The sequence below is a fragment of the Megascapheus bottae genome, chromosome 3, assembly GCF_031878675.1.
Source record: "Megascapheus bottae isolate mThoBot1 chromosome 3, mThoBot2.hap1, whole genome shotgun sequence".
Classification (NCBI taxonomy): Eukaryota; Metazoa; Chordata; class Mammalia; order Rodentia; family Geomyidae; genus Megascapheus; species Megascapheus bottae.
Genome location: NC_143511.1, coordinates 20,326,623 through 20,353,022, shown reverse-complemented (window position 1 = coordinate 20,353,022; position 26,400 = coordinate 20,326,623). Strand labels below are relative to the sequence as shown.

General features: G+C 36.8%; 1 protein-coding gene across 3 annotated transcripts in view; it reads right to left on the bottom strand.

Moving 5' to 3' along the window:
* Positions 1-2,257: 2,257 nt before the first annotated feature.
* Positions 2,258-26,400, bottom strand: part of Carnmt1 (carnosine N-methyltransferase 1) — a 32,157-nt gene continuing 8,014 nt past the window's right edge. Inside the window, exons 2-8 of one of the 3 annotated variants that reach the window (XM_090329628.1) lie at positions 25,389-25,584; positions 24,404-24,567; positions 13,466-13,606; positions 12,144-12,322; positions 8,786-8,899; positions 3,483-3,586; positions 2,258-2,866 (exon numbers count right to left, since the gene is read on the bottom strand). In XM_090329628.1, the coding sequence (XP_090185754.1) occupies positions 2,765-2,866; positions 3,483-3,586; positions 8,786-8,899; positions 12,144-12,322; positions 13,466-13,606; positions 24,404-24,567; positions 25,389-25,584 (1,000 nt within the window). In that variant the 3' untranslated portion in view covers positions 2,258-2,764. Of the gene's footprint in view, positions 2,867-3,482; positions 3,587-3,812; positions 3,936-8,785; positions 8,900-12,143; positions 12,323-13,465; positions 13,607-24,403; positions 24,568-25,388; positions 25,585-26,400 lie in introns of those variants that run through there. The other 2 variants (XR_016534897.1, XM_090329629.1) reach the window with 2 other exon arrangements.

The following is a 26,400-nucleotide window of genomic DNA, read 5'->3' as shown; positions in this document are numbered from 1 at the left end:
TTTCTAGAAACATACAAAAATAGTCTAACCAAAGAATCAAAAGTATCTGTGGCTTATTTGTGGTTATGATTAAAATAGAAACAACCAAGCAAATATTGTTTCATAGCAATTGGCAGACTTTAATATTCAAGAAAATTAAGTCCATCATACACATTAAAAAAGTAGGAAATTTCATGCAGACATGAAGCTTCCAATTCAGCCTTTTGGCAACTGCTCAAATGCGTATTACATATAAATACAGTACACATTACAGTTCCCAAATTTCATCATTCTATACTGTGATTTATACAGCTTATTTTATGTGTCCCACTCTGCTCTTCATTATCCTAATCTGCACCACTTCAGAATATAGAAATTAAAAAGAAGAGGCAAGCACAATGATCACTTTATGAAAACATGAGCATGTGTACAGAGCTGATCTAAGAAAAATGAAAAACTTTAAGGCTTATACATTTTAGTAGCTAAGATTGAACTTAAGAATACAAACTTAAATAAATCCTCCAGTGACACTTCTAATATTGAAAACACATAGTCAAGTTTAGAATATTCTCAATGCAAAAGTTTCTAAGAGAAAAGGTGATGCAAATTTATATAGAACATTTAAAGATATGAGGGAGAAATCATAAAATGAAATAAATGATTTCAGAGTTAACTAAATATACACACAAGTACTTGAAACATTAAAAAAGTGTCAAGCTGTTTTTGCCTTTATGAAAGAAACAAGTTTGTGTATAAGTTGTAAGAAAAAAATGGTAATTTGATTGAAAAGCATTTCTAAATTACTCAGAGACAGCATGCATTTCCCTACCTTTCAATGGATATATTTTAAAATACTTCTAATTCTTTTAGGATTTTTTTTCCTTAAAAACATAAATGTGTGCCGGTTAGGGCATGGTGGCTCATGCCTGTAATCATAGCTACTCAGGAGGCTGAGATTTGAGGATCACGGTTCAAAGCCAGCCTGGGCACTAAAGTCTGTGAGACTCTTATCTCCAATTAACCACTAGAAAACCAGATGTGGCGCTGGGCTCAAGGGGTAGGACGGTAGCCTTGAGCTAAAGAACACAGGGACAGCGCCCAGGCCTAGAATTCAAGCCCCATGACTGACAAAAAATATAAAATAAAAAATAAGTGTGTGGGGCAAGGGGAATGTTCTCCCTTGTGATGAATTTTAATTTCATTCATAAAAGTAATGGGAACTGCCACCAAATGAACTTTTGCCAGGAACAAAAGGGCCGAAACTGAGACAGAAAAGCAACAGCACATACTTTGCAGGCTTTCCTACTTAACTTGAAGTCAGCTCACTCTCAGGGAGCTCTCTACACTGCTTACAGGGAGTGAAGGAAAGGTCACAAAAGCTCTTCAAGTGCACTCTCCCTTCCCAATTAGAAAGATTCCAAGCCTGCTGTGACTCCCAGAATCAACAACAGAGGGCGTAAACTTCCCTACTAAAACATGACACTTATGCTACTATTAAGATTGTCCACCTAACCCAAATTGCCACGAAAAGTTTCTTAAAGCAATCACAATTACCTGTGAAAATATTCAACATGATCTTTTCTTCAAGAAAAGGTTAAAAAATTAGTAATCTCGTGCTTTCCAAGCTACTGGAAACAGTAACAAACTCTAAAAAGCAAAAAACCAAAAAACCCTCCCACAAATAAAGATCTGCCAGAGGTAGAAATTTAAAGCAGCATATACATAGTTTAAGCTCCATCTGTCAGGGAACAAAACTGATGTTAATCTGAAATTACATGAAAGGCTGTTGTTTACCATATTGAAGACACAGACCATGGCAGTAATTCATCCCTGAATTTTATATCCAAAATTCCCCACAATAATACCATTATGACTTTTTATTAGATAACTGTTTAAACTAAAAAAGTGCTTGCTTTCATCATCCAGATCTTTTTTTTAAAGACATCATTGTAAACATGATCCTGACAATCATTTCTAGTTTGAAATCGTGTATTTCAAATGGGCAGATTTTGTCCTTGTTTTTCCAGTTTCCTAGCACTACTTGAAAAAAGGCTTTTGCACCTTGCTTAGAATGCTGAGATAGATCTCACACATTTCAAAATGATCCATGATGTGTATGCTTCCACAAAGTGTTCAGTTTTAGAGTGGCTAAACTTAATTTCTCAGTTACCTGAGTGCATTTTCCTGACCTGAATGTATTTTACAACTAAATTTAACATTTCAGAAGAGTGAAATGAAATGTTTGGTGCATTTCTAAATTCAACTGAGTGAGAAAAAAAAATTAACTAATTTGAATGGATGAAAAAAGAGCAATTACATTTTATGTTTAGATTGCTTAGGTCCAATGTGAACAAAAGTCCCAAATTCCAGATGTTGAATGTGACGGAGGATCCTTAGACTCTTCTAAAAATATCGAGTGCAATACATACAAATTAAAAAAAAAGTAGATTATAGACTTCAATACTATCAGTCATTAATATGGCAGACTTGCAAGAGACAGCTTCATGATGACATTGGAGTTTAGGGTTTTTTTTCCCTACTTAAAGACAATTGTGGGCTTCAAAGAAAACTGTATTGAAGACATTTCCTCCATTTTTACTTTTGTATTACAAATCTGCATGGCATAGTATATTTCTGTAAAAAGCAATAGACATTATTAAGAAAATAGACACTATTTCTAAATCTTGTAAGGAATAAGAAGGCACCGCTGATTTGAGGTTGTGTCCTGTCATCACTGATAGTTGATTTTCATTATTTATTTCAGCATTTACTCTTTCTAAAGACTTTATTGTGGTTTCCGGACCACAAACAAGACACATTCATAGTAGTATTTCATCATAGAGAGGTCATTCACAGTATATGTTGATAACACAGATTCTTTTTCCACCTGCAATACAAACAAAAGTCATGCTGATTGATGAAGATCATGATGACAATACCACTAGCAAATGCTGAGCTCCTTGTAAGTGGCAGGTATCACCTTAAGCATGTCCACTTACTACACACTGCCCACATGAGATTGTCCTATCCACAATCACACCATAAAAACAACATCTTACATAATCTGTCTAAAGTCACATCTAATATGTGGTACTTCTAAATTGATGAATAATTGAAATAGCATGATCATCATACACATTTGTTTAGCACATACGATTAAACTGAACTAGAGAACTCTATTCCATTTACAAAGGGCCACTCCATTACCTTTTACCTCCTCCAGAGTCTTGTCTACTCATACCCATTAGTTACAACTTATCAAGGCCAATACTGTAATGACTAGCTAGTATTTGTAAGATGCCAACTTCACCAGCAATTATGATTTCCCTTGATGCATACATTTTCCAAAATCTTTGTAATTCTGAAAACTATGTACTTATACTATTGTCACTTTATGGATGAGAAAATAAGAAAATTTAAAAACCAAGGCCAGTAAATGTCATATCTGCATTCTTTAAATGTCCTGAAAGTAAAACTTTGGCAACATCTCATTCCATCCTTACCTCTAGCTGGAATCCATATTGTAGAACAACATTTTTTATATCCTCATAGCTCAATTCTATGGAAAGTTCATTTGCCAAGTTTTCAAAATGATATAACAGAGGACCTGTGGTTTAAAGATACTACAGATGAATTACTTGAACGTAAGAAGCAAGTACTAGTAGCTATGTTAGGCTGAATTCCAAGTTAATTAAATTGAACAGTGGATGACACAAAAATGAAAAGGTGAAGAACCATACATCTGCTGAGGACAATTATCCAAACCTCTGACACTGGCCCGGGAATGTCTGAGAGCTGTGCTTACACTCAAGGGGATAAGTCCCTGTGTATACCTGCCCGGCAGTGTGATAATCCACATGGTGGGCCTTCATCTGTAACTCTTCAGTTACTGAAGGAGTAGCTGAATCAGAGAATGTTAAGTCCCCAAATTCCAAAGGCATACTGTAATAATAGTTCTGTAAGCAAATGCAAAACTGCAGTTATAAACTAGTTATGACATGAAACAGAAGGATCAAGCTAGCCTGGATGAGAACGTGAAGGTACAGGTAAGTTCAGAGGAAGACTTCCTGGAAGGAGGGGCTTAAGGACGAATTTCTAAGTGCAGTGTTTATACATGAGATAACTCAGCTTCACACACTTAATTGTGCCACAAACAGTTTCATGTGTAACTTGACTTTAATGTGGAAAATAGTCAATGCACGTGTCATAAATACAGCACTAAGTGCATGACTGCTATCCTCTGACTCCATATACTCAGGGAATTCTAATCTTCCTATCACATTTTTCCCAGTTCCTCAATCTCATACAAGGCAACATTAACAAATATACCTCAGACTAGTTTACACAATCTTCTCTTTTACCTTTCATTGAGTTAATTATGAATCCTGTATTCAATTCTCTACCCCTGTTCCTCATAAAAAAAAATGTGCTAAGCCAGGCATAATCCTAGCTACTCAGGAGAGAGATGTGAGGATCAAGGGTCAAAGCCCAGTCCGGGCATAAAAAGACCTGAGACTCTTATCTCCAATTAACTTCTAGAAAATAGGATGTGGGGCTTGGCTCAAGGGTAGGGTGGCAGCCTTGAGCTGAAGAGCTCAGAACAGTGCCCAGGCCAACTCAAGCCCCAGGACCCACCAAAAAAAAAAGTGCTAAATGTGCTAGTTGACAGATAAAAGCAACAAATAACAAATAGGACAGTTTCTGCTCCCATAGGGTTTGCTATCATGTGGATTCTACGCAGGTAAAAGGGTTTTGTTTCCTTCATCTTCTTTTATTTTACATAAAACAGTAGAAAAAAAATGACCGTGAATGCAATTCATCTGTTAGAACTCTTCAAAAGATAGAAACAAGTTGCTTATCAAACTACTGTATCAAACCTAACTTACTCATAGATGTATTTGTGTAAGTAATAATGATCATAGCTACCCTTTATTGTGTATCAGTAAGCCCTACTAAATCATCCTAGAGCTTTTTGATAAGAACCCAAAACTTCATAGATAACTCTTAAAATTTAGGCTGTTCCTGCTCCGTTATTATAAAACCTCTGATAAAGTGGTTGGTGTGTGTACCTGTGTGTCTACACATTCCAGTGATTCTTACATACTGAGCCGTATTTTACCTCTACTCATGTTATGTTTAATCTGGAGAAAGTTCTACCTTTCAAACACTAACTTCAGTCATTGCTGCAAAACCTTGCTTGAACCAGACACTGGTGACTAACTCCTATAATCCTACCTACTCAGGAAGCTGTGGTCTGAGGATCTCAGCTTGAAGGCAGCCTGGGCAGAAGTCTGTGAAATTTTTGGGGGGTGTACTGTTGTTGTTGGTGGTTGGCTCAGGGACGCATGCATGTGTGCACACACACACAACCTTGCTGGAATCCATCTATGTCTTCAGTACTTCTGTTCATCCTCGCCCACTTAGTTCTATACATACCAAAAGGGGTTTGGAAAATGGGGAACAAGACCCTACTACAACAATCATAATCCAAGCTAGCAAGGATGCTAGAACAACATCCCCCTTTAAGGATAATTCTGGTTGATATAACAGGACTGAAATCAAGTAGGCAGAAACCAGGGATACTGTTACCAGCGTATAGGTATCGGACACCAATAACCCTGCCTCGAATGTTGGTAGTGCCACAGCTGAGAAACTTAGGAACACAGATTTAGAAACTATTCCAGAGCACTGGTTCACAATAATACCAGTATTCAGGATTATGGTTTGAAGCCAGCCCAGGCAAAAAGTTAGCCAACATCTCATCAAAGCTGGGCATGGTACAGCTTGCTTGTATCCCAGCTACTCAAGCAAAGGTAGAAAGATTATGATCCCAGGCCAACTTGAAAAAATACAAGACCTCATCTGAAAAATAAAGCAAAAAGGACTTGGAGGTATGGCTCCAGTTAAAGAGCATTTGCCTAGCACGTGAGGGGCCATGAGCTCAAACTTCAAGACAGTCTGTCCCTACACAAAAGATTCAACTTTTATTAGAGACTAGATACAGATGAGAAGGTGACATGGCTGAATGTTGGTGCCATGCCCTTCCACGGTTCCTACTGATCCTAATCCTCAGCTTAGCTGCATTTGGGAAGTAGGAACAGAAAGGAGATAATTGAATGTGATTATAAAAAAAGAGTGTGATCATCATCCAGTACATTTAGTTTTCTCATAAGAGACACCAGAGCGTTGGTTGCACACTTATATAGTTTTGTGGGGGATTTTTTTAGGCATTGGGGGTGGAGGACTACCCTTTGCTCTCTTACTGTCTACCCTCCACACATACCCAGATCAAAGTCATGTGCAACTCACTAAGAAAATCCTCACCAGTCCTGGGGCTTGATCTCAGGGCCTGGGCACTATCCTTGGGCTTTCTCAAGGCTAGTGCTCTATCACTTGAGCCACAGCACCATTTCCGGCTTTTTCTGTGTATGTGCTAATGAGCAACAAACCCAAGGCTTCATGCATACTAGGAAAGAACTCTACCACTAGGCCACACTTCTCAGCCAATATTGTTGGTTTTTAAGAGAACATTTTTTTTTCAGCATCCATTAATAGTACAGGGTGGCCTGTACAGGGTAGCAATGTATAGCTAGAGAAAACTCACCCCCTCTATCACATGCCCCTGATACCTCTCCTTCTTGCTTTTTTGAGTTTTTCCATGCTAGCTTCATGTAAAGATATGTAATGTACTTAAATTTTCTTCACTCCTTATCCCTTTTATCCCCTCCTCCTAAAGAGGAAATCTCTTTTTCATTCATTCCCATCCAGATGACCCTTTACCCTTAGACTTCCAGCCTCCAGAACTGTGAGGGGATATATTTCTTTTGTTTAAACTAGTCAGTCTGGTATAGTGTTATGGCACCCATGATAACTAATAAAAAAATAGTTCTCCTAGTAGTTTGGCTGGGATAATTCAAGCAGACCATGGAATAGAAAGGGCATGCAAGAGTTAAGAGTCACCATTTTCTTCAGACACATAGGTTTTGAAATGCTGGAGAAAACCCAAGTAAGACATGCTTGGAACACAAAAGTTACCTGGATCAGAGATTCAGATAGGAACTCAAAAAAATAGTGAATGCCACATCGTAACTGTGTGGCAAAAAACAAAACAAAACAAAACAAAACCCTAAGTACATGACATTTTAAAAAGAGAAAAGCACTGGAAAAATAGTACTCAAAAAAAATTTTTGGATTCTGAAATTTATTTTTTAAGATTCTCTAACATATACAAAGGATTCTAATTGTAAAATGTTAAATAGCTATTTTTTATGAATATAATTTTCCCTTATTCTCATTCTGAAAACTGATTGAGGCATTCAACTCTCCCATTTCTTAAGATAATACCTGCTTTCAATTGGTCCTATAGAATTCTAGTCAGGAAGACTACTACTTAGTCCAAGTGGCAAAATATGTAGTAATAAAGTTTAAAAGTCAGCAAGATGCTGGTGGCTCATGCTTGTAATAATAACTATGCAATGGGCTGAGATCTGAAGATTTTGGTTTGAAGGCAGAAAAGTCCATGAGACTATCAAAAAGCCAGAAGTACAACAGTGGATCAAAAGTAGAACATTACTCAAGTGGGGGAAAAAAAAACCAGCAAGTCCCAGAACCAACACCAAATAAATAAATAAATAAATCAGGTAACAGAATAAAGCAGTATCCAGCAATAAAACTAGAGCTCTGCTAAAAGCCAAAGATTCAAAACCATGCATGTCCCTGAACACGCTATAAACTTTGTCTTGACAGTCTTTATAACAGTTTAAAGATCTCGCTGTAGTCATGATACTTACACTGAGATTCCATTATACTCTTATTTTAGAAAGAAAACTAATAATTCTCAAAGACTCTGGTTGGGTGATCATGTCATACTCATCAATAATTTTTACCATTAAGCAATAGGATACAGACAAGTTTTTGCATAAGTTAAATTGTACTTCTATTTGTATTTAAACTACAGATAGAGAAGTAACAGGAATGCATTAGGAAGGAGACTTTCACTGTAAAGTTAAAATTTTTCCTCCAAATTCAGTAAGAAGACTGGGCTGGAAAGTGGTACAGTGCTTGCCTAGCATGCATGAGCCCTGGCTTTACTTCCTCAGTATCACAGGAACAGAAAAATCCAGAAGTGGTGCTGCGGCTTAAGTGGTAGACCACTTGGCCTTGAGAAAAAGGGAGGAGGGGAAGAAGGAGGGGGAAGAAGAGAGGGAGAAAGGAGGGGGAGCGGGAGGAAGAAGAAAGTAGGAGGAAGAAAGAAGAAGAAGGAAGGAGGAAGGAAAGAAGAAGAAGGAAGAAGAGGAGGAGGAGGAGACAACGACAAGACAAAGAAGACAAGACTATGTGTGGTGATACATACATGTAATCCCAGCACATAGGAGGGAGGGAAAGAAGAAAAGAGGAGGGGAAGAAGGACAGGAGAGAAGAAGGGAAGAAGGGGGAGATGGAAAAAGGAAGGAAAGAACTAAGGGCGAAAGAAGGGAAGGAAGAAAGAAACAAACTTGTTATCTCCATGGAATGGAGGATAGGGAAGATATTTACCATCATATTAGAAATTAGGATGCTCTCAAGTTATGACTATCATGAGACTGTCCTAAATATAAATGTACAACATAAATATTTATGTACAACATAAATGTTGTATATACTGACACTAGAATGTGGTCTAAAGGAAAATGTAGAGCTTTTCAAACATCACAACATAATTGTAAGATTCATGGACATTTGGGACTGTGAAGTTACCAAATGTAAATACAGCTGTAATTACTCAGATTAATGTATAACTCTTTATAATAAACAATGAAGCACTCACCAAGATTTATCCAAATTCCACCAGGCTTGAGTATTTTCCATATTGTATCAATATAATCAATTACATTATGAGCTGTGTCTATGAAGAAACAGGTGGCAATACAGTCCCAAGTATCTGATAAAAAACAAATCAAATTACTGCATGCTTTTTAGATAATGCCTTAAACTTAGTTACTTCTTACATGATATTTATTTTAACTACAAGTCACATCAGGATTATAATTAATGTTACCAAATAATCACTTATGGAAGATAACTCCAGTTCATAAAGGCTTTACCAATAAGTTGATAAAGCACTCAGGTTGTTAGTAGATATTACTCAAATGATATATCTAAGAGTGTGTTTAACATCTATTCAGCCTCTCTTTCTCTTTCTGTTTTGTTTGTTTTTTTGCCAGTCCTGGGGCTTGAACTCAGAGCTTTTGTCCTTCAGCTTTCTCAAGGCTAGAGCTCTAATACTTGAGCCCAAGCATCACTTCCAGCTTTTTGTATGGATGTGACACTCAGGACTAGAACCTGAGTCTTTGTGCATGCTAGGCAAGCACTCTCCCACTAGGCCCAGTTCCTGGCCCCAGATTCTCTATTTTGTATATATGTGTTTATGTTTGTTGCTACACAGGCAACGCATTGAGATATGCTTATATCCTCTAGCCTTCATTAAATCTATTTAGACAAAACAAATCATTTCAATTTTTAAATTTTGACTTAAACCACAGCTAACCTCAGATTCTAGCAGGCTCCAGAAAGACTGTAGGCATTTGTGCCCAATTTGAGAAATCACATCAAAACACCTGAAAACCCACCTACCGTGACTTGTGGTAATCTCCAGGGAACAAAGGGGGAAGAAGCATACAGAAGTAGAAGGTAGGAACCTTTTGAAGGTTATTGCCAGGCAGAGGGATAAGAGGATTGCAGGTACCAGATTCCACCAAAGCCTTCCATCACCTTCTACTCCTTCAAACCGTGCTTGAAAAGAGCCTATTGCTTAAGGGAAGCTTTCCATTACTTCATTCCTATTTTGAATTTACCGGGCAGGTATGCACTTCTGTCTCTAACTTCAGAGTACAGGTTGTCCTAATCTTTTTGTTGTTGGTGTTGCTGGTCATGAGGCCTGAACTCAAGGCTATACTGTCGCTGGGTATGTTTTGCTCAAGGCTAGCACTCTACTACTTTGAACCACAGTGTCACTTCCAGTTTTCCTGTGGTTAACTGGAGATAAGATGGGGACTTTTCTGCCCAGGCTAGCAGATCCTCAGACCTCAGCCTCCTGAGATCATTGAGATTATAGGCATGAGCCAATGGTGTCAGACACGGCTGCCCTAATCTTAAGAATTCAGAGAAAAATAAAAACTATCATGTAGAAAAAATAAGACTTCTGGAGTGGCTCAAGGGGTAGAGTGCCAGCATAACAAGCTGAGGTCTTGACTGAAACTACAGTGCAGAGAAAACTAAATACATAATGCTTCTAAGCTAATCTAATCTGCTCTCCAAGAACTTCCCATCTCCACCTTTGCTGTGGCTTCCACATCTGTTCATCAATGCTCTGCTTTCTCATCTCCCCATCATGCCTTCTACTTGCAACAGAACCAAGGAGTCTTGCTACCATCTGCCCAGTTAGTCCTTGTCTATAACATACTCCTCAAATACACAAAAGCCTTGACTTCTTACACTTTTCAGTTCTCAGCTTAGCAAGTTTCTTTTCGGTTTTGCTCTTAAAAGCCCTGCCCTGACAACTCTATACAGCAGACCCCCGTCCCCCAAGCTGCTCTGATTCCCAACCTTTCTCTTCACAGTATTGTAATTGTTACTGGATCTCTTCCCCCTATCAATAGGGACTTTCATTTTCTCAGTTTGGTTTCCAATATCAAGAGGAACACAATGGCCAAGAGTTTGGTCTAGTAGTAGCGTGCTTGCCTAGCATGCACGAAGACCGGGGTTTGATTCCTTGGTAGCACATATATAGAAAAAAAGCTGGAAACTCAAAGGAACATAGGCTCAATGGTTTCCCTCATTTGTCATAATCAGTAGAAACCTTGGGCTCTCCTAGCAGAGATTTGCAATAGAGCAAAACCTAGATACATAAGGCCATATAGTATGATGCTAAATGAAAGGACCTCTAGGATATAGAAACAAAAGCCATATAATGAGTGATTGTTGTCCTTAATGTACTATGTTATCTCTCATCTCTTTTGCTGTCCCTTGGTTATCTCATATTGCTACAGTATCTCACTTTGTTATCTGATATATTGGATATATTTGTATTTGGTTATTTAAAATTGGATAGGGAAGGGGGGAAAACAAGATGAGGGGTGAGGGTAGGTGGGAAGGGAAAAGGGAACAAGACATGAGAAAGGGTATCAATGTGAATTAATGCACCTTCTATCTGGCAAATATAATATAACCCTTCTATTAATTACAATAAAAAATATGAAAAAAAATCTGGAAGTGATGCTGTGGCACAAGTGGTAGAGCTCTAGCCTTGAGAAAAAAAGTCGAGGACTGTGCTCAAACCCTGAGTTCAAGGCCCACAACTGGCCAAAAAAAAGAACAACACAAGGGCTACTTGGTAGACACTCAGCAAGTAAAGTTGCAAAATGACCTTGTTGACTAGCATTCTGGTTCTCTTTCTGTTTCTGTTAACCCTTTACATTTCACATTAGTATGTTCCTTCTCAAGGCCTACCTATCTTCAATAGTTCACAAGACAAAAATCCAAATCTGATAGAATATAATGCCTTCTACAATGCCTACCAAACATACTTACATCTCATCCCACACCTGTCCAGTTATGCTGTGATCCCTGTGTGGTCTTATCTTTGTACCTTTTACCACTGCTGACCTCAAATACAGCCTTCTTATACTTCAAGGCGCAGCCTAACTACAAAAACCTTCCTTATACTAGCTTACCTTTTTTTTTTTTTTTTTTTGGCCAGTCCTGGGCTTGAGCTCAGGGCCTGAGCACTATCCTTAGACTATCTCAAGGTTAGATAGATCTCCACCACCTGAGCCTCAGCATCACTTCCAGCTTTTTTCTATGTATGTGGTACCGAGGAATCAAACCAGCATCTTCATGCATGCTAGGCAAGCACTCTACCACTAGGCCAAACTCCCAGCCTAGCTTACTTTTGTATTATACATCTGAGCCTTTCTTTCATATTGTCCTACATGACCAGATACAATAGATACTACATTTAATTGTAAATATATGCTTATGTTTCCCACCATTGCCCTTATACAAGACCCTGGAAATATTCTGAAGTGTCACTGCTTTCCTTTATAATCTATAGTTAATGAATGACCAAAGGAGTGGCTCCTAAAGTGCAAAATAAAGGACAAGACCTTTTTAAGGCTTGAACTTACTGCATTCTGAATAAATCTCCTGAAAATCCCCTGCTGTCATAGAAAAGTTAGAACCAGGAGGAAGACTGTGGGGATCAACATCAGGGAAAAAGATGGGTCGAATCTGATCAGCTGATCTCCGGTTATTGCTAAATTGATGGATCCAGGGATAAAGTTTATATTTATTAATTTCAGAGCATCTGCAAAATATGAGCATACCAATCAGTGTTAACTAAAGATTTAACCAAGCAAATATACCTTACAGACTGCAATATAATTGAAGGTTTGCATACTTAGAACTTAATAGTGGTAACACTATATACCCCACTCAGCTGAAAATGTACATAAACATGTAGATGGAACAACCAATCATGGATTAAAAGACAGAAAAAAATTAAATTCAGTTATGTTTTTATTCAAATTTTTAAAACTTAATTTTTAAATGTCAAACTCAAGAAAAACATGCTATTAAAAGTAATATTGCTTTAAGTACAAGTTTACCCTTTACTTAGCTACTTAACTATTTTGTACAACCCTCTTTCTCCTCACTACTGCCACTTGGGATAAAATACCATTTAAACAGGCAGCTATTTGTTTTGCTCTTCTGACTTTAAAAATAGGTAACTTGTTCTAATACCTTTTCTGATAGAGGCCAGAGGAGTTCTGAGATTCTTCCGACTAAGTCATGTAAGTATACTTGGCCATTTAATATGACCTCAATTAAGGAGAACAGTTATCCCGAACTCTTATTAAGGAAAATGCTATCCTGAACTCTTATTCCACTAAAGAAACAAAGGGATGAAGAGGTTTGAGGATCGATGACAAAAGTCTTTCCTATAGCATAATTTCATTAGTCCTATGGTTCTGTACTGAAATTAGGTCCATTTCATAGAATGCTCAATCATTTTCTAAAGGCATTTTTTACTCAGCCACTTTCAACATTTTTTTTTTTTTTTTTTTTTTTGCCATTCCTGGGGGTAAGCTCAGGGCCTGAGCACTATCCTTGGACTTTTCTCAAGGCTAGAGTTCTACCACTTGAGCCTTAGCACCACTTCCGGTTTTTTCTAGTATGTGGTACCGAGGAATCGAACCCAGGTCTTCATGCATGCTAGGCAAGCACTTTAACCACTAGGCCAAACTCCCGGCCCTCAACATTGTCTTAATTAGGAAACACTGGTTAAAGTGGTAATTTGTGTAAGTTACATCTGGATTAAACATATATGTATGATCTATATATGTCATATTCAAGTATTACATGCTGCTCTTCAAATTCTTAATTGTTCAAAAGTAAATCAACCTGGTTGTGAGATATTACTATTTCCAGCAAAAAATAAATGAAATACCTGTTGAGTACAAAGTTGGAAGAAAAGAGCATAAAAAAACTCCATTCATTTCCTTGACAAGCATAACCTAGCATAGCTATTTCCCAGGCCAATCTTCCTAGTCCAGCACCAGGTACCAGAATATTTACTTTAGAAGGATCCCTGAAATGAAATAAGGCAATTATGTCCAACCCCTCAAAGGAAAAAAAAAAAGAAGAGGCAAAATCCACATTAACAACTAAAAACTCAATTATTCAACAGTAAGTTCACTAGGATTCTGGTTTCAAAAAACTGAGATATACTTCTAAGCATAAATCTTTTAAAAATAAAAGGAATTATGTGCTCAGATATTAGGTAAAGTTTTATTCCCCCTCAATTTTTTTCCAAAAGAAAATAGTTTACTTTCCTTCTGAAAGCTCGTGAAATCAACTCATACTCCTCACAGGAGGCACCTGTATATCTGTCTTAAATTAAATTATCCCAAAGTGATTCCAATTACATGTGAGAAAATTGAACAGAATAATTCTATCATGATACAGTCAAACAAAAACTAAGTTCACTTGTAGCAAAGAGATTAAAATATATTACTATTTCTGTATGCCAGAAACTCTACCTCTAACTATTTCAGTTAGAAAAAGAGGAAGGGCATGTATATATGAAAATGGTCAACTGTCTTTTCTTTCTGTTTTCTTCCCCCACCCTCCCCTCAATTTTTTTCTTTTCTTTTCTTAAAAAAGGGTCTCTCTGCGAAACCCAAGCTGGTTTGATACCAGAGCTTTCCTAGTGCTAGAAGGGAACTGCTTTCTAATTGAGCATTTATGAACACAAACATATTACACTAAAACATTGCCTCACAACTAGATTAATCTCCGTTTAGTAGCACCACACTGCCAGGTTATAGTCCCTTGGCTACATTCTTTCAAATTGAAAAAAAAAAAAATGAGGGAGGGGACAATGCTTTAGCATCATAAAAATTTTGGCAAGAAAAAATAATCTTGAGAAAAGTAAAATGATATTTATAGAAAAATAATATCAGCTGGCATCATGCCAATTAAAAAGGAATTTCACAGCAGGGAACTGATGACTCACATCTGTAATCCTAGCTAGTCAGGAAGCTAAAGTGTCAGGTTAGCAGTTCAAAGCCTGCCCAGATAAGTCTATGAGATTCAATTAAACAGCAAATGGTGGGCTGGAAGTGTCACACAAACAGCACCAGCCATAAACAATACAACCAAGTGAGTATGAAGCCCTGAGTTCAAGATGACAGAAGTGTGTGTATGCAAATGCGCGTGCGTGCGCGCGCGCACACACACACACACACACAGAATTTTATTGTATTTCCTAATGTGTTAGTACTCAAATCTAATTTACAAACTTAACTACTTTTTACAATTATTTTTTAAACTATATGAGCTTTAAAATTCAGGCAGGCTCAAACAACACAAGGACATCTTACCAGTAGCCTAAATGATAACATTTGCATTATCAGACTTTGAAATGAAAAAGACACAAATAGCCCTCTGGGGCTTTTAGGAAATTTCCAGGGTACTGTACAGAACCAATAATATGCTGAAAAACTAATATAATATATATATATACACAACACATGTATATTTCACTGTTGGATTTTTTTTTCTTTTTGCCAGTGTCAGGGCTTAAACTCAGGGACTGAGCACTGTCCTGGGGCTTTCTCAGGCTCTAGCCTGAGTTCTAACTCTACCACTTGAGCCATAGCACCACTTCTGGCTTTTCCTATGTATGTGGTACCAAGGAATCGAACCGAGTTTCAAGCATACTAGGCAAACACTCTTAGTACTACTAAGCCAAACTTCCAAACTCACTGTTGGATTTTATATATTAAAAAAAAAACAAAGAAGCTTGTTAAACATGACTTCTGACAAATACATCTAAAAGAGACAGTTAATATATCCTTTAATACTTGATATAAGTAAAATAATATTAAGAAGCCATATAATACTATTCATGAATACAGGGGTCTTACTGAAACTAGACCAGGGGTTCAATCTTCAGGACCATGTACATTCAAATACACACACACACACACACACACACACACACACACACACACACACACACCCCACAATGGTAACCTACCCAGGTTTCATTCTCATCTGTCACTTCCTACCAGGCCTACTTTTCTAAGTTCCTGATTACTCTGCCAAAATATGGATTTCTATCTCCTACCCATGAGTCTTTGAGTGGGTGTTCACAGCTACAGAAATAAATAAGGGCTGGGCGTGGTGACTCACACCTGTAATCCTATTCAGGAGGCTGAGATCTGAGGACCAAGGTTCAAAGGACCAGAGACTCTTATCTCCAATTAACCTCTAGAAAAAGGAAGTGGGGCTTGGCTCAAGGATAGGGCGATAGCCTTTAGCTGAAGAGCTCAAGGACAGCGCCTAGTACAAGCTCCATAACCCACACACACAAAAATAAATTAAATAAATAAATAAGGGCTAGGGATACAGTTCAGACACAGAATGTTTCTCCTCTGACATTTGCAATACAATTTGAACCCTGAACTGCAAAGTAAAATTAAAATAATGCAACTGCAAGCAAAATATTTGAAGACAAATTCACAGAGTAATAAAAGTTAAAAGCCAAAACTGGAGTTACGGCTCAAGTGGTAGAGCCAGCCATGAAGAGAAAATGCCAATCGAAAGTGCCAGGGTAGGCCAGGAGCTTGGCCTAAAAGTAGAGTGCTTGCCTAGCATGCATGAAGCCATTGGTACCACATTCACAGAAAAAGGCAGAAGTGATACTGTGGCTCAAGGATAGTGCCCAGGCCCTGAGTTCAAGCCCCATGACTGGCCAAAAAAAAAAGTACCAAGTTCTGAATTCAAGCACCAGCATGAACATACACAGTATAACTGCTACTAATCTGCTACAATTTCTAATGCTGATGATCAAGTTTTATTTTTTTAAACACACTATCATAAAGAAATTAGGAATCAATTTAACTTTAAATTCTTCTGAATTAGAACCAGGAGTTTGGTATGCCTAGCATGCACGAAGACCCAGGTTCAATTCCTCGGTACCACATACATAGAAAAAAGCCAAAAGTGGTGCTGAGGCTCAAGAGGTAGAGCTCTAGCTTTGAGAAAGTCCAAGGACAGTGCTCGGGCCCTGAGCTCAAGCCCAGGATTGGCAAAAAAAAAAAAAAAAAAAAAAAAAAGAAAGAAAGAAAATCTTCTGCAAATAATTCCACCAAACATTGTGAAAAGCTCATTTGATAGCTTTTACAAAATTTTTTACAACTCATCAGAATCAGTACTCCATATACCTAGTTTGAATTAAAAACTGATTAATTGTATTACATATACAGCTGCTATTAACAGGTTATTATCCAACTATAAAAGAATTAGCAGACTAAAAGTTCCATAAATTATTTACACAATTAACATAGTAAAAATGTGACATTTACATATATTTTAAAAACAAAATTAAAATTAAAGTTCCACTACTACAATAAATATAATGTATATGAAACTAATGTACTCTTTTATAAATATATATACTATAAATTTCTACCAAGGTATTTTTGTGGAGAAGATGAGGACTATACATTTAAGAATAGCAAGATGGTCTTAAAAGATGCTGAAACACAGAATGAGACTTGTCTGACCTCTGCTGGTAGGAATACATACACAAGTAGTTCTCTGTATCACAACCATTCTAGTTGTATACAAAATGAAATACATTGTAAATATGAAGTAGGAGACTAAAAAGATATGACAGGCCAATGAATGTGAACTATTCCATAAATGATTTTATATTGATTATGTTGAAATTATTTTAGATATCTTGGGTTATTAAAGTATAATAACTTCACTTTTTTATTTTTAAAATTAAATACACATCTTAAATTTGTGCAATACATCATGTCCACAAGTTCTGAACCGTGATAGTCTATATACATAAATTGTAAAAATCATTATACTGAGGAGGGAGTGCACAGGGCAGGGCTCACATCTCCAGTACCAAAAAAAAAATTGTTAAATCATACTCAAAACCATTAAACCTTAAAACTGTACAAAAGAGTACAATGTGCTTTTCAGGCATAGTAAATCAATACAATATTTGAACTACAAAGCAACTGCATGCTAGTGTCAAAAGGGATTCACTCTCAGGTTTGCAGGACCATTTCAACTTTATCAGTAATGTTTTGTTTTTTTAAATGGAACTACCTAAAAACAAAAAGTTTCTTCACAGATAAAAGCATAGCTACTGAAATAGACAGCCAACCAACTGGGAAAAGATAATTACCAATAATACATCACACAACTGCTTAATATACAGTATCTACAGGGAACTCAAGAAACTAATCCCCCCCAAACCCAACAAGCCAATCACTAAATGGGCAAGGGAACTAAAGAGAGACTTATCAAAAGACGAGGTTAAAATGGCAGAAAAGCTTATGAGAAAATGCTCATCATCCATGGTCATAAAGGAAATGCAAATCAAAACAACCCTTAAGATACCAAGATGTTGAACTCAGACAATGACAGTTGTTGGAGGGGTTGTGGAGAAAAAGGAACCCTACTACACTGCCGGTGAGATTGTAAGCTAGTTCAGTCACTCTGGAAAGTAGTGTGGGGGGTTCTTAAAGAACTGAAAATTGACCTTCCCTATGATCCCGCCATACCACTCCTGGGCATCTATCCTGAGCATCATAACCCAGGATATGATAAGGACACCTGCTCGGCTATGTTCCATCTCTGCAATATTCATTATAGCCAGGCGATGGAAACAATCCAGATGCCCTACTGCAGATGAATGGATACAAAAAAATGTGGTATATATACATAATGGAATTTTACATAGACAACAGACAAGATAAAATAATGGCATTTACAGGGAAGTGGATGAATCTAGAGTGAATCATGTTGAGTGAGACAAGTCAAGACCAAAGGAACAAAAGGCTATTAGATCCAAACAGTACAAGAGCGAAGACTCAATATTTGCATACCCAAAGCTATGGACATGGTATTGGAAATATAAACACAACTACATAGACATAAAAATCTATGACTCTACAGACATGTTTTATTACATAGGTTAATATGTATCTATGACATACAAACCATCAGCCTAATTTTAATTATGTTCTAAAATCTAAGTGCCAGTGATTGTATATATAGATTCCCTTCTTGAATATTTGTTTGTTAAAGACGTAATTTGAATTATGATGTAAAATTAAATGTTAAATTCTTTAATAAAAAAGAAATGTATCTGAAGAAAATATGGTAAAATGTCAAGATTAAACACATCTAAGTGTGGACATCTTTATTAAGTAAAACAAAAACTGGGTGGTTTATAAATCAGCAATGTTTAATGCTTTCAAACAATTCCCCTCATCATTCTCTCCCATAAAGAACTTACTCTGTCTGGCAAGACAACATCTCACTGATCTTGGAAGTGATTTTCCTCATCTAAATCTGTAGAGCTTTAACAAACCCACAGAAACTCACTTTAAATTATGACCATATCAATATAAATTATCATCTCATCTATTTCTCTCAGATGTTACAAACCTTGGGCTCACATCTCTATGCTTTCAGCAAATTCTTTGCTTTGCCCAGAGTTGTTTTTGTAAATAAAGTACAATGGGTCCACATGGAAAAGCCCCTCTCTGCCTGTTCATCCAAGTTTTAGTCTTTATTCCCATAACAACCTAAGAAAAGACTTCACTACATTGTACACCTTAACTATTTACTATCTGGCTATTTTTTACTACGTGGAGTTATTTTCCAAACCCTGATGGAATGGACTATGAACGTCTTTCTATACCAGTACCCAGAGCTTCCTTAATCATCCAGTGAATGATGGTATTACAATTTACCAGTTAAAGACATGTATTTCTAATATTTTGTTCTTGTAATGTTAAAATTAATGTCTTTTACATGAACACTTTCCACATATAGAAGTACATCCACCAAAGTTTCCCTAAAATTAAACTATTTGGAATCAGGTATATACATTTACAAGACTGGCACCAAAAAAATAAAACCAAGAAAAAAGCAGGCAGGGAGGCGGGGAGGGACAAAAAGCTAGTTAAGTCAAATCTATCCTAAATATAGTGAATTCAAACAAGCAAGATTCTGAATTGATCTGAAATCCAGATTTACCCAGAACCACCCTGGATTCTGAAGGGCTACAAAAACCCAGGGGTTTGTTTTGTTTCTATGAGACAGGGCCTTGCTGTGCAGCCCAGGATGTCCTAGATCTTATCCTGCCTCAGCCTCCCAAGTGCTGGGTAACCAAATAATTTTGGGGTTAATGTTCATAGCAACATACCATTTTATTTTCTCCATGCAGAATTAAATACCAAAAAACTGTATCTAAGTCACTTCAATGTCTCCCTTAAATGTTATACCATTGGACTATGCCATACCTCCCCAACCAACTTTAAAAGCTCCTTGTTAACACTTTTGCCTCAATTATAAGAAAAAAAAATGAGTATATAATGTTCAACATGAAAGAGCCACTCCCAGTGGAACAAGCCTTTAATTCCAGCTACTCAGGAAGCAAGGTAAGTGGATTACCTGCTTTAGGGCCAGCCCAGGCAGTTAGGGAGACCCTACCTGAAAAACAGAAGGGATGTGATTTATGACCAGGATTAATTCCTAATACTACAAAAGAAAAACATCCCTTCAACACATAAGGTGTTCAAACTTACTCATGTTAAAATAAATATAAATTAAAATTGCCACAACAGCCAGACCAGGGGCTCAGGAATATTAATTCTAGCAACCTAACAGGCTGAGAGGATCTTAGTTTGAAGTTAGCCTAGGCAGCAAACTATAATCTCCAATTAGCCACCAAAAAGCCAAAAGCCAAGCTGTGGCTCAAGCAGTAGAGCCCTAGCACCTTGGGCAAAAACAAAAACAAAAACAAAACAAACCCAGGGATAGCACCACACTCTTGAGTTCAAGCCCCAGGACTGGCCAAAAACAAGACAAAACAACAAACAAAACAATAACTCTGCCAAGATGGGTTCACATTCATCAGATTGGCAATGCTCAAAAGTTTAAGACCACAATGCTTGACAGGGCTGTTGGTAAACATATTCTTGCAGATAGTGCTGGTCAAATGTACAAGAAAATGTATAAGAAAATGCAGCCAATCATTGTAGCAGATAAGACAATAAACTGGCCTTTCTTGTATTCCCATCGCCTTCAGTTTTCCTTTGCTCTGAGTGTACTTGGACTTAGGACTTGTTTCTAATCAACAGAATATGGCAAAAGTGATGCAATATGTGAAGTGCTCACTGCATAGAAAAGACCCTGTTTTATTTGAGACTCTAATTGCTGACGTGAGATGAAGTACATGGCCAGCGGGGGAAAATACACAAGAATGCTTCTAGGAGATAAGGAAAGCTTCTAGCTATAGATGCCAAGGCCTTTAATTACCCAAGTGACCCTGGAAACAGTTGTTCCCTAGTCAATCCTCCATGGGAGCACAAAGCCCAGCAGGAACTTGGACTACAGCCTTGTATAACCCAATACAGAGGATCCAGTTAAGCCACAGCCAGGATCTGATGAACAGAAACTGTGAGCATATTAGTTTAAGCAGTTACATTTGTGGTAATCTGTTTCACAGCAATCGATAACCAATACAGTAACCAAGGTAATTTACCTTTTAAATTCAGCAACATAAAAATACAGCATTAATTAATTGCAGCATTATAACTGCAAGATACTATCAACTATCTAAATAGCCAAATGTAGCAGATTATTTAAACTACAGTCTAACTGTAGCTATGAGTAGGGGTAGATTATATTAAATGTCTGTGTTTACAGGGGGAGTAGTGGAAGGAGAGAAACTAACAATGTCACCGAATAAGAATGTGAAATAAAATAGACAGAATATGGAAGGGAATGACTAAGAATCACTTTTTTGCCTACTTTTTTATCTAGTGGGTAGTCCATGAAATGCAAAATAAATCTGCGAGGATGAGAGCGAACGTCTTGAAAACTAAAACAAACAGAACAAACCTAAAGATGGTAAAGTTCAATGAAAAAAAAAAAAACATAATGTTCTACCGAGAATATTATGAAAAAAGTGTTTTTTCATTTACCTTAGCTTGGGAGCTAGTAAATCCTAAACTACTTTTACTAGGTTACTTTTAGTAATAGATGTAGCATTTATGAAACAATTTTGTGTATTCTGTCACAAATAAATCAATGTACTGCGTTGTTAAAAGCTAAGGTTCTCAGAGTAGAAAACAGTAAAGAGATATAGAGACAAGTAGAAACCAAGGAGGAAACCTGGGTGTTGGGAATGGCATAATGAAGCTGGGTACCTGTAGCTCACACCAATGAATGATCTCAGCTACTTGGAAGGTTGGAGGTTCAAAAATCCATCTTGGACAGAGTTTATAGGACCCTTCTCAACCCACAGCCCAATAACATGTTCATCATTCCAGATATATGTGTGAGATCTGAAGGTTGGTAGTTGCAGGCAAGCCCTGACATAAAAATCCACAAGAGTCCATCTCAACAAAAAGAAGTTGAACATAGTAGTATGTACCTGTGATCTCATCTACAATAAGAAGCCTACTGAGGTCCAACCATAAGCAAGAACAATAAGCAATGCTGAAAGGTAAATGGCATTGAGGCTTAGCAGTAAAGCATGGACCTGGCAAGTACAAGGCCCCCAAGTTCAAAGCCAAGTAACACACATACACAATAATAATAATAATAATAATAGTAATAATAATGAATTATGATCCACACAAGTAAAATAGGAATGATGAATCCTTCTTGAAAAGGAATAAATACATGCATATGAGAGGACTCTTCTTTAAAGAAGAATGTAGTCTGCTATTCGCAAAGTTAGAGAACTGCCAATTTACAAGCATCACAGCAGATTGTTTCATGCAAGAATCATCAACAGAGGATAATTCCAACAGGAAGGAGGATGGGAGGAAGCAGGATATGAACTGCATAGTCTAAATTGTCTTGTCAGAATTACTTGTAAGTTTAAAGGGAAATAGTAAGTAAACAGTAGAAAAGTCAAGTTACATCATAAATGATGTGTGATCAAAACTAAAATTTTCATTGATGGATTGATACTGTATGTTTCTGGTGTCTGGAAAAGGTCATAGTACTCTCTAAAAAAAACTTCCTTGTATTTCTAAGTGAATGCCATCAAATCAAAGGAAAAGAAGTTACAGGTCTAGATTAAAGATTGAAACACTGGCAATTAAATGCCACACTAGATGGAAAAGGAAATGCTATAAAGGACATTACAGGACAATGAAATCTGAATGTATATGATTAGATTCCATACCAATGGTTAATAAGGTAAACTTTTCTTTTTTTTTTTTTGGTGGTTCATGGGGCTTGAATTCACCCTGGGCACTGTCCTGGAGTTCTTCAGCTCAAGGCTACCGCCCTACCCTTGAGCCAAGCCCCACTTGATGTTTTCTAGAGGATAAATGGAGATAAGAGTCTCAGGTCCTTTTGTGCCTGGGCTAGCTTTGAGCCTTGATCCTCAGATCTCAGCCTCCTGAGTAGCTAGGATTACAGGTGTGAGCCACCATGCCTGGCTGTTAAGGTAAAGTTTTCTGAATTTAGTAACTACAAGAAACACCTTTTTTCTTATGAATAAATAATTAAGTATTAAGCATTTAAAAGGTATGATGAAAAAGAAATGTACTCATTACCTGACTTAACCCCTTACTTAACCCCTTTGTAACTGTAACCCCTCTATACATCACCTCTACAATAATGAAATTTTTTTTTAATGTGAGATGAAAAGAAACTGACCATTCAAATAGCTTAAATAATATATGCTTATACATGTGTAGCTTCAGACACATATAAAGCAGGGAAAGGAAGGAGGAAGCACCAATAATAAATGCTATAAATGAATTAAGTGTATATGAGAAGTCTATACATGTCATACAACTCAGCTATAATTTTGAAGGTATTTGAAAATAAAGTTTAGTTGTTTTTTGTTTTTTTAAGAGACACATCTACTGACATATCTAGAAGAATACAGGGGCTATGAATCTGGGACTGGTAGATCCCCAAAGTTTTGTGGATACAATACAATAGGTCTAGGGAAGGGAATTGAGAAAAAAATTATAGTTCAAATTCACCAACTTTTAACTGATACTACCTTCAATTATTCACATGGGCAAGAAACAAACAGGCTTAATACTGTCACTTTACTGCTAACAAAAATCACAATACTTGCACTTCAATTTGAGACTACCAGTTCATAGTCTCAAAACATATACATCATTGAACATTTTTAGAACTACACTTGCTGCCACTGTATTTCACACTATAGTATGAAATATATATATCAAAAATATATAGCACAAATTTAGGCTTTAAGTATTTGGGGTAAGTTTACTTCAAAATAACTGATTCCTTTGTCATTCTGTGCATTTCATTATATTTATTTATCGATGTAGACCACAGGCTTCATACTGCCCAGACTTGTCACAAAAGAAGTTATGAACATTTCTTGAGATACAGACCCTTTATTTGCTTGCAAGTATATAGTAATTTGACAAAACTTTACAAAATGATAAAAAAGATACACCATTACTAATCATAAATATTCATTTAATGGTTTACTACTTAATTCCTAATTTCTTTTGTGTGTGTGTGTGTTGGTTGTGGGACTTGACCTCTGGGCCTACACACTGTCCCTGAGCTCTTCAGCTCAAGGCTACCACCCTACACTTAATTCCTAATTTCTAATAAGTTATCAGCATGAAAATTATGATATGAACTATAATTTCACACGAAGTATCCAAAAACAAATGTAACACTCATACATGCAAAACATGCAGGCACAGAGCAACTACAAAAATGAATCAAGATTGTGAAATGTCTTATAAAGAAACAAAATGTCTTATAAAGAAACAAAGTGCTTACACATCTTATGGAAAGTGGCTTAAAACAAGGTACTATTTACCATGTCTCTTTTGGAAAATTTTTTAAAATTTCTTTAATAATTGGTTGGTAGCAGGCATCCCTCTCTGCTTTCCCAGTTTCACTCCAGTCTCTCACAAACTGTTTCAATGTGGATTTTAACTTATCCATGTCAAATGTTGATGCTGGCATAATCTTTCCATTCCCCTGTGTAAAAGACAGAAATCAATTAGCTTCAGAGAATCAATTTTGCATATGCTCGAATGGACATGCTACTAAAGGGTTATATAGGTGGTTTGGTGGAGAAAGCCTAGCCTTCACCTCAATAGGGTTCAAGCGCAGCTGAGATACTAAATGCATAGTTTGGTAGTATCACTTCTACCCTCAATAGATTAAAAGGTTCATTAATCATAAAAGCTTCACATAACGAAGCAGTCTACTCAGAGAAGGATCAGAAATGAGCTGCTATGGAGACCAAACATTTTATCCTCTCTAAGAGAGGAGGAAGGTCCCTTCAGGTCACTTGATGGGGCAGCATGCAAAAGCTGCAGCGGGCCAACTGTAATTACCCTGTGGATTCAAAAAGAAGACTTCAGTTTCCATGACTGTCAGTCTCTAGAGGTTTAACTGAAAATAATTTCTTAAAGTATAGAATTATCCACTGATAGCAGATATTGAAACATATTCATTTATCAAGGGAAATGTATCATAGCTAGTGAATGCTTTTATAAAACTTAAGTGACTAATCCTACATACTAGAGCATTTAAGACACGATGTCAAAATGTCCATTACAATAATCTTTGAGTTAAGGGGAAAAAAACACACACACAAAATCAGTGAGCAACACCAGCCTCTGTGCCACACTGTTCTTACAGCCTCATCAAATGACTGAACACACAAGTGAAACCATTCTCAGCGCAGTAAATGACCTGTGCACAACTATAAAGCTAAAATTCAGAAAGATAAAGACCTCATAATATAAAAACTAACCCTAAAATTAGAACAAAAAGAACAAATTTTCACATACATCTTCTCCATATTCTTTATTTTCAAACATATGTATGCAATCATTCACAATGGTCAGTAGTATTTCTTGATTATGATCAATGCATTTCCGGATCTTGTCCAAGTGAAGAGGAAACTGAGGAAGTAGTTTCTGTTGATTATCTGGCAGTGATCGAAACTGTCTTTCTGTTCGGTTCACTCGCTCATGCATACTGGTGCTAAAACATAAAAGGTGTTTTTAAATGGCAAAAGAATTCTCATCAGAGGACAACCTCATTTTAAGATTGTCTTCGTATATAATTACTCCCTTACAACTTGGATACTGCCCTCCATTTACAATCCTTTGGTTTCCTAAGAATAACAATTTAGAGATTTCTCCATGTTTAATTACTAATCCATGTCAGATAAATGAAGCACATGATGGCCTATGAATGGTAAAAACTGACATCTACATCAATTAGAAGAGGAAAAGTGAAAATATACCATTTTATTAGGGTATATTTCATAAAGTGAAACATTATCAACAGAGATAAGATTAATGTGCAACACTGTATGCTCTGATTTTTATTTTCAAATTTTAATTTTAGCACAACTAGCTGTATGTCTTGGATTTCTTCTTCACTAATTAAATCAGCAAAATGCTCCTGTAGAAATAAGTTACAACAGACTGCTTACAGCTCAAAGGTAGAATATTTGTCTAGCATGAATGAGGGACCTAAGTTTAATCCCCAGAACCATGAAAACAACAAACAGCATGCTAAAATTTAAAACAAACACAAAACTAACCAAAAGCCAATGAAGCTGAATTCTGAAAAATGAAAAAAATCATACAGACTACAAAAGTATACTGAAATTCTTATGTCGATATTCACAACTTGCATTTCAAAAGTCTCCAGGTAACTTTTAATGACATGGCTCAGAACTAGTTACTTCTGAAACCCCAAAAGAAAATGTCATTTCAAAAATTTAAGTGTAGCCTAGCACTGGTGGCTCACACCTGTAATCCTAGGCTACTCAAGAAGCTGAGATCAAAG